Raw genomic sequence first — 9,876 nt, forward strand, 5'->3', positions numbered from 1 at the left:
TGGAATCAGAAAAGACCTTGAATAGCCAGGGAAATACTGAAAAAGAAAACCAGAGCCAGGGCATCATAATGCTGGATTTCAGGTTGTGCTACAAAGCTGTGATCATCAGGACAGTGTGATACTGGCACAAAAACAGACACATAGATCAATGGAACAGAATAGAGAATCCAGAAATGGGCCCTCAACTCTTTGGTCAACTAATATTTGACAAAACAGGAAAGACTATCCACTGGAAAAAAGGCAGTCTCTTCAGTAAATAGTGCTGGTAAAATTGGACATCCACGTGCAGAAGACTGAAAGTAGACCATTCTCTTACACCATACACAAAGATAAACTCAAAATGGATGAAAGATCTAAATGGGAGACAAGAATCCATCAAAATCCTAGAGAACACAGGCAACACCCTTTTTGAATTTGGCCACAGCAACTTCTTGCAAGATACATCCATGAAGGCAAGAGAAACAAAAGCAAAAAAGAACTATTTGCACTTAAGATAAAAAGCTGCTGCACAGCAAAAGAAACAGTCAACAAAATGAAAATATCTGCAGAATGGGAGAAGATATTTGCAAATGACCTATCAGAGAAAGGGCTAGTATCCAAGATCTATAAAGAACTTATTAAACTCAACAGCAAAGAAATAATCCAATCATGAAATGGGCAAAAGACATGATCAGAAATCTCACAGAGGAAGACATAGACATGGCCAACAAGCACATGAGGAAATGCTCCGCATCACTGGCCATCAGGGAAACACAAATCAAAACCACAATGAGATACCACCTCACACCAGTGAGAATGGGGAAAATTAACAAGACAGGAAACCACAAATATTGGAGAGGATGTGGAGAAAGGGGAACCCCCTTGCACTGTTGGTGGGAATGTGAACTGGTGCAGCCACTCTGGAAAACCGTGTGGAGGTTCCTCAAAGAGTTAAAAATAGCTATCCTATGAGCCAGCAATTGCACTACTGGGGATTTATCACAAAGATACAGATGCAGTGAAATGGCAGGACACCTGCACCCCAGTGTTTATGGTAGCAATGTCGACAGTAGCCAAACTGTGGAAGGAGCCTTGTTGTCTATTGAAAGATGAATGGATAAAGCAGATGTGGTCTATGTATAGAATGGAATACAGCCATTAGAGGAAGCCATTAGTAATGGCATTAGAAACAACAAATACCTACCATTTGCTTCAATGTGGTTAGAACTGGAGGATATTATGCTGAGTGAAATAAGTCAATCTGAGAAGGACAAACATTATATGGTTTCAATAATACGGGGAGTATAAAAAATAGCAAAAGAGAATAAAGGGGAAAGGAGAGAAAATGAGTGGGAAATATCATAGAGGGTGACAGAACATGAGAGACTCCTAACTCTGAGAAACGAACAAGGGGTGGTGGAAGGGGAAGTGGCCAGAGGGATGGGTGACTGGGTGATGGGCACTGAGGGGGGCACTTAACGGGATGAGCACTGGGTGTTACATGTTGGCAAAGCGAACTCCAAAAAAAAAATACACAAAAAAATTTAAAAAGAACAATGATACTTGCGTGAATGAGAGATGAGACTCCTAACTCTGGGAAACGAACTAGGGGTGGTGGAAGGGGAGGTGGGTGGGAGGTGGGGATGACTGGGTGACGGGCACTGAGGGGGGCACTTGATGGGATGAGCACTGGGTGTTATTCTATATGTTGGCAAATTGAACACCAATAAAAAATAATTTTATATATAAAAAAAAAGAACTTTAACTCCTATGGGCAGGAAGGTTCCAATCCAAGTCCTATTAGATAAAGATTTCTCACATTCATGTTGCCTTCATCCTCAATGAAAGTCTATCCTGGGGCAAGCCAAAAACTTTGGAAAGCTTGCCAATGCAGTTGAATTTTGCCAAATCTTTGCTAACAATATGTAAATTTTCTTTAAGAAGGTGTTAGAGTATAATTGTCTTTTACAAATTGTGCAAAACATTATCCATAGAGAATCTAGAAATCTTTTATCAAAAATATCAAAGAAAGGGGCAGCCCTGGTGGCTCAGTGGTTTAGTGCCGCCTGCAGCCCAGGGTGTGATCCTGGAGTTCCAGGATCGAGTCCCACGTCGGGCTCTCTGCATGGAGCCTGCTTCTCCCTCTGTCTGTGTCTCTCTGTCTCTCTCTCTCTCTGTCTCTATGAGTAAATAAATAAAATCTTAAAAAAATAAAAAAAATCAAAGAAAGATGAATGGATAAAGATGTGGCATAAAAAAGATGTGGCATATACATATTATATATTTTATTATATATATATATAATGGAATATTATTCAGCCATCAGAAAGGATGAATACTTACCATGTACATCAACATGGATGGAACTGGAGGGTATTATGCTGATTGAAATAAGTCAGTTGCAGAAAGACAATTATCATATGGTTTCACTCACATGTGGAACATAAGAAATGGTAAAAGGGACTATAAGGGAAAGGAGGGAATCTGAGTGGGGAAGTTAGAGAGGAAGACAAATTGTGAGACACTCCTAACTCTGGGAAACAAAGGGTTGCAGGAGAGGAGGTAGATGGGGGGTGTGGTAACTGGGTGACAGGCACTGCCAAAGGCACATGATGAGAGGAGGACTGGATGTTATATGTTGGCAAATTGAATTTAAATGATATTAAAATAATATCAATCCTATTTCTGTGGTCTTCTCTGGTCTTGCATTAATTTTGTGTCAAATATGAAAAAGGGATACTGTATAAAAACTCATATCGATTTCCCCATTCAGAAATTCTGCTCTCTACTTTGAGAAAATCCACAGTGAAGTGGAATATAATCTAGCATTCTTCTTAGACCTTTATCGCCATACCTCAGGTAAGAAAGACCTAGTTGCATGAGTGTCACTGCATAGGCTTCTCCAGTGTTTTTCTACCATCACTATCTGTATGCCCCACAGATGCAGAACAGTCACTTGGGTTGAGACCCTGCCTTAAGAATGTAGAGAAGTCTCTCTCGAATCTGTTTGGTACGGACAGCATAGACAACTGGGTTGAGAATGGGTGGAATGAGGAGGTAAAAGTTGGCCAAAAGGATATGGATATGAGGAGGCACATGATGGCCAAAGCGGTGAGTGAGAGAAGAAACAGCAATGGGGATATAGAAGACAAGAATGGCACAAATGTGAGAACTACATGTCCCTAGAGTTTTAAGCCTGGCCTCTGGGGTGGCCAACCCCATTACAGCCCTGAAAATCATCACATATGAGGCAGTGATAGCTAATGAATCTAGGATCAATACCAGGAAGCCAATTCCCATTCCATACAAGTTGTTGACTGTTGTGTCACCACATGCTAAGGTAACTATGGCCATGTGCTCACAATAGGAATGGGCAATGATTTGGGTCCGGTAATGAGGCAGCCTCAGGCGAATCATCAGAGGCAGAGGCCCAATGTAGAGTACTCCACGGAAGAGGGCAGCCAAGCCCAAACGACCCACTGCTGCATGAGTGAGCACCAAGGTGTGGCGTAATGGGTCACATATGGCCACATAGCGATCAAAAGCCATGGCAAGGAAGATTCCTGACTCAACAGTGGCAAAGCAGTGGATGAAGAACATCTGAGCCAAGCAGGCATCCAGGTCAATGTTGTGGGCACCAAACCAGAAGATGGCTAGTAGTTTGGGCATGGTAGACGTTGAAAGGACCAAGTCAATGACAGCCAACATGCACAGGAAGAAGTACATGGGTTGGTGCAGGCTGCGTTCCACCGTTATCACTGCCAGGATAGTCACATTCCCCACTATAGCCATCAGGTACATAGAGCTGAAGGGGATGGAGAGCCAGATGTGCAGGGATTGCAGCCCTGGAATACCAGTAAGCCAGAAAGAACTAGGCACCAAACAGGCATTATTAGACATGAACATGTTTCAGGCAGTGGAGTATCCAGGAGATAGGAGCTCTTGGATTTTTGCTCTTATGAGAGGTATTGTTTCTGGAAACTGTAGACTACTAGATTCTTATTTTCATCCTGTGCAACTGGTGGAACCTATAATAAAGAAGTCTCAAAGTCTGCTTGACATATTACAGATTTTATTAAACTATGCATGAAAACACTCATTGCTACATGTAGAAACAGGCATGCTCATGACTTCTAATGCTAAAATACCCTACTCCACCCTAGAGGTCTCCAACTTCTTTATCACTTTTCAGTATTTTTGCTTTGGGAAACACTTCTTAAAGGAAATGGAAACTACAGAAAAGTTCTATGTGCAATGATTAAATGTAAACCCATGTAGTGTGTTTAGCTCAATGCATATGTACTTTGTATAAATAGCAACATTAATAACATCAATAATACTGATTTCCTATTTGCAATTACTGATTTTATTTTTTTTAAAAAGATTTGAGAGAGAGTATGCAAGAGTGGGGAGACAGGGGTGAGGTAGAGGGAGAGACATCTCCAGCAGACTGCCTGCTCACCATGGAGCCTGACTCAGGGCTTGAGGTCATGACCCTGAGATCATAACCTGAGCAGAAATCAAGAGTCAGATGCTTAACTAACTTAGCTACCCAGGTGTCCCTAAAATTGATTTTATAATGAAAAATTGGAAGTTATGTGTGTTCAAAATAAAGCATTGTTTAAGTTGTAGGACATCCAATGAGTTAGAATTATGTTTATAATATTTTTAGATCTATGTATTTACCTGGGAAAATGTATACATCATGCTACAGTAAATGAGGGGATAGCAGGGGGCAGATTAAACTATGATAGAATTTCATTAAAATACAGGTATGTGTCATAGTTGTAAAAACCCCTTTTTAATTTTCTTTCTGTATTTATGTATATTCTGGCTTTTAAAGTGGACAAGGACTTTAAAAGTAGTCTTAAAACTATTAAAGCCCAAAGACAGAGTGACTATTTACCAAGGAAAATATATCCGTGAGGTACAATTTCTTTTTCTCTGGATTAGTCAGATTGCCAAATCTAACTGGCTTCTTCAAAGAGATTTGGTATAGGATCTTATTTCTCAAAGAAAAGAATCTTTCATTTAAGGTTTCCCAGATTTCATGGTTAAAAGATAAAGAGACAAAGTTCCTTAAAGGTTTACTCTTAGGACAGAGACTATTAAGCTTACTGAGTATCTGGGTATCTATAAGATAGGTAAAAGAAAAAATGCATCTTTCTATAAGTATTTCTCACTCTAAGTTTTGCCCATTACCTGGTGATAATTAAGAAGAATGGATTGAAAGAAAACAGTTGATAGGATTCTTCTTTCTGACCACATCCCTCTTGGTCTCTAAAGAGACAGATAAGCACTAAATCACTGGCCATTACTTGTAAAAGTCTACTTTTTTTTCTGCCCTTCAGGCATCTCTCACTAAGAATTCAAGAGTGGCTCCTGTTGTTTCACATCCCCAGGGTTCAGAACCTAAGAGTACCAAGTTTAATTTGAGTCTTGTCCTGTCTTAGGGTTGCCATCCTGCTGTTTCCCATCAGATTCTCAGCAATAGTAAGTCTCAGACTCCCTGTCCTCACAATGGTGACTTTCTTCATACAGCCACATTTTTGCTGAGATGTTTCATCATTTTTTTGTTTTTTACTGGGGCAAATTTCCCCCATTCTTCAAGGCCCATCACAGACCATCTCCCTTCTACAAAGCCTTTTTTGGGAGCTCCAGTCTATACCAGAGTGGTTGAGTAGTCGTGAAATTCCTAATTGTCTCAAATGAGCCCAAGAACATTTCAAATACTCTTGTACAAAATATAAACAGCAATTACATTTCTGTGACAAAAAGTATAAGAAATGGACTTATGTAACCTCAGGGATTCCTAACACTAGCTCCCATACAAGTTTTTATAAGTTTGCTTACTTCTTGGTCAGCAGCCATTGATTGGGTGCTAAAAAAATTTTTAAAAAAGTTTTGTGAACTTTAAAGTTTTCCACAGGTGTTCTTGTTACATTAACCTCACCAACTTCAGCAATTATGTGAATCAAGTACTTTAATATGCTAGTAAGTGATCACATGTGAAGTTATTTCCTCAACTCAAAAATGAGCTTTCCTGGATCTATTGTGTAGATCCAAAGGCAGCTCAGAACATGAGCTTTGCTGTCTAATAAACCAAATTTCCCATTCCAAACTTTTATCTTACTCTGTATCTGGGCAAGTAGCCTAATCTCTTTATGTGTCAGGCTTTTTTCCATATAAAATATGGAGAGAATATCAACTGCAAAGGATAATTATAAAGAACAAATGAAATAGCTATGAGGTTCTTGGCACAGGGCAGCAACTTTCTCCCCCTGAATTCTTACTCTTCACTATGGGAAGCAGATCAGAACTTTTAGATTCTGCAAATTGGCATAGTTTCCTATTTGTCTTACATGGGACATCATTGAAGTACTCCCAAAAGTCTAGGAATTACAAAGATGGGACAAGGATATAAGGGGAACACAAATCAATATACAATTTTATCTCACACTGAAGAGAATGTCTGAAGTGTTCTCTAAAAATATTGTGATAGACCACCAATCCAAAGCAGAAAGAGGCCTGATTACTCAATGTAGGGTAAGCTAATTATCACAGAAGGAATTAATGTTCATTTGATAGACTTAAACCCAGATTTCTATCTTTGATTTGTGCGAGACCCAGTTTATCCAATGAAACTGTAACCAAATTTTGAGTTGGGACAAACAGAATATGAATATATTTACAAAAAAAAAATCCACCAAGTTGATAACTGGCATATATTTTTTCAAGATTTTATTTATTTATTCATGAGAGACACCGAGAGAGAGGCAGAGACATAGGCAGAAGGAAAAGCAGGCTCCATGCAGGGAGCTCAATGAGGGACTCAGTCCCGGGACTCTGGGATCACGCCCTGAGCCAAAGGCAGATGCTCAACCACTGAGCCATGCAGGGATCCCAATAACTGGTGTCTTAAGCCATGGTTTGAACTAGGTTTAGCTCTGGAATTGTGTCACTTTACCTAGAGTATTCCAGAGAAACATTTTGCAAGTCCTATAAGAAGCATCCTGGTGGGTCTGAGACTCCAAAAGGTTTTGTTATGGTAAAATTAACATAGATTAACAGCAAGATAAGCTTAGGTTCAAATACTAACTCTGCTGTTTCTGGCTGATTTAGGGAATATGTACTCTCTGCCTCTGTTTCCTAGTCTGAAATGAAGGAAGTAATAGCTACCTTCGAGTTGCTTCATATAGTAAATAAACTGTTTATAAATGTGTGCATGAAGAAGCTCAAGTGTTAGGAAGCCTGTATTCCCTCCTTACCCACTCCTCCCCTCTGTTCTTTGCCCTCTTCCAGAGAGCACAGACACAGCATTATTTCCATAGGACCTTGGTGAATCCATATCCTAAGATAAGTAGCTTTAACATGGGAATAGTCACAGTTGAGGAGACCTGCTGATGGTATAAGGATCAACTCAGAAGGTTGTCTGACTGTGCAGCAAGAGACTGTAGGCCCGACAAGGCTAAAATAGTCAATTTTTCGTCTTATGTTCTGATGGACAGTATTATGCAATGAGATTCTTGCCCTGGGGTTTCTTCTTTTTCTTCATAACTTAGGCCAAATTATGCTTTATTTATTCTACTTTTGACTAGACCCAGGAAAAGCGAAGCCCTGGTTGAACCAGAAAACAAATGTTTCTAGAACTTGGAGTTTTCTCCCAATGACTGACTCCCTTCTCTGGAATGTACTTACCCACTGAGAGTGCTGTTCACAGAGCTCTAGGCTGTGTTCTATACAGTGGTCACCTCTTATTTGGATGCTTCGACAAATTTAGAGTCAAGGGGAGGGAGGCCATAGCCCTGATCTTTTTACAATTTTGTCCTGTGTCTTCTTTATCCAGGGCTGAAAATAGCCAGTTATTTCCTAATGGCTGCACAAAGAAGCCTGAACCTTTCCTTCTGAATCTTCAGTTACCCCTCCCTTGGGAGCACTCTTCAACTCTTAATCCCACTCCACTACCAGGACTAGATCATAGACTCTTAATCTATTCCCTTGAGTGGGGCTCTTGACTGGCCCCAGGTCTCTGACTACCCAACCCTCAAGTCTGAGGTATTTTAAGGACTCCAAGAGGGACACTGGGAAAGAGTTCACAAGAGAAGTGTGGAAAACTACCAGATGCTGATATAATCATATGGATACTTTATTACTTATATTTTAAAAAAATCTAAGCTATGCCTAGATATGTTTTATATACTATGTATATTTCACCTACACTAATTTTGCCTTTTGCTTTTTAGAAGTTCATGTTTATGATTACAAATCTTATTTTTAAGCAAACTGCAATGTGTGTCCAAGTCTGTGGTTACTTTAACTTTCACTTCTCAGTAGTGGACTAGTTTCAGTTTTTATATGCCAAGTGGTACATAGTTATCAATATTTTTTCTGTTCAACCTTAGGATAGGATCCCAAAAGGTAGATTACTGACCATTGGTGCAGGCCTCATGAATCCTGTTGCCAAACAGCTTTCCAAATCATTCTTCCAGTTTGTGTTTAACCCAGTGTCAAATGAGCTCATTTGCTAAATTGCCCTTCAGTAATTTTTAAAATACCCATTATACAGATGAGCAAAGCAAAACCTTGTTTCATTTTTTTTTTTATTTCTACGGAGAAGATATTTTTCTGTATTTGAACAATTTGTAACCAATTTTGAAGTTTCTTTTCCCTTTTTTTACATAGTATTCTTAAATGAAGGAGAATGATTATTTCAGAATATATGGGAAATATGGAAATGTTATTTAAGTTTTTATTTAAATTCTAGTTGGGGGTAGAGGCAAGATGGTAGAAGAGTAGGGGTCCTCCTTTCATCTGGTCCCCTTAACTTAGCTAGATAACTATAAAATCATCCTGAACACCTATGAATTCACCTGTAGAATGGCTTGAATTCTACAAATAGAAAAGTAACCACTTTTTGCAGGATAGGAATAGAAGAGAAATGGAGAGGACATATGCATAGACAAGCGGCAAGAGGAAGACGCCTGCATAAGCTGGTTACTGGAAAGCAATATAGCCCTGGAGCTTAAAATTGGGACCTTAGAAATGTGCTCCAGTGAGACTTCCCTGCCTGAAGGTGCTGAGTAGCAAAGCAAGGCAGAATCACAGGTAGGATAGAGAGTGGGGTCTCAAGATCCCCAGATCCCTCAAAGAACAGGGGTGCCTGAGGCAGCGGAGTTCTCAAGCATGGAATGTGGAAACTGGTTTAAGTCAGAGCCAGGGAGAGGACTTGCAGCTTTTTTCCCTATAAACTGAACTTGGAACCATGATCAGGTGACCACTTTCTATGTTGGGTACCTGCAAAGGGCTGGAACACAGCAACCCTCTGCCTTCCCCCTGGGAGAAGCAAAGCAGGCGAGTACTTGACAGGGCAAATGCTCTCTGTGCCAGGGCCCTGTACAAGAACAGAAACAAGGGGACACTCCACTTCCTTTGGGAGGGCCAGAGAGAGTGCATGAATAATAGGGCAAAAGCTCTCCCTGCCTGGGCCCTGCAAAGTACACAAGGCAGCATCTCTCTGCTTTCCCCCAGGACTATCAGAGTGGCTGGGCACCATAAGAGTCTTCAGACTTTGGCATGCACCAGGAGGTTTTAGCTACAGGGCTGGAGATCTCCCTGTGGCCATTTTTATTTTCACCCTCTAAAGAGGTGCAGAAAGTGTTTAGGGAACATAAGCCACGCACAGCAAGCAGCTTACACAGCCTGGTCCCCTGGGCTTACTCTGCCTGGCCACAAACACCTCAGAATCAGCTCTGCAGGCCCCTCTTACAAAAGACCAGCTGGAAGTACAGGTGAACAGCAAGTTCACTGACCAAACAGGACTGCAAAACTCCAGTGTTAGAGGAACATAGTATATAGGACTTGAGGGTTTTTTTCTTAGGATTTATCCTTCAGTTTAAA

General features: G+C 40.4%; 1 protein-coding gene across 1 annotated transcript; it reads right to left on the reverse strand.

The window, feature by feature from the left end:
- Positions 1-2,931: 2,931 nt before the first annotated feature.
- On the reverse strand, positions 2,932-3,885 carry LOC112667833 (olfactory receptor 52M1-like). Its single transcript, XM_025459889.1, has one exon. It carries the CDS (start codon positions 3,883-3,885, stop codon positions 2,932-2,934), a length of 954 nt encoding a protein of 317 aa, XP_025315674.1.
- Positions 3,886-9,876: the final 5,991 nt, after the last annotated feature.

Source organism: Canis lupus, chromosome 21 (genome assembly GCF_003254725.2).
Source record: "Canis lupus dingo isolate Sandy chromosome 21, ASM325472v2, whole genome shotgun sequence".
Lineage (NCBI taxonomy): Eukaryota > Metazoa > Chordata > Mammalia > Carnivora > Canidae > Canis > Canis lupus.

Bases quoted from the DNA above. Each gene is read 5' to 3' on its own strand.
- LOC112667833 (XM_025459889.1), bottom strand. From the start codon at position 3,885: ATGTTCATGTCTAATAATGCCTGTTTGGTGCCTAGTTCTTTCTGGCTT.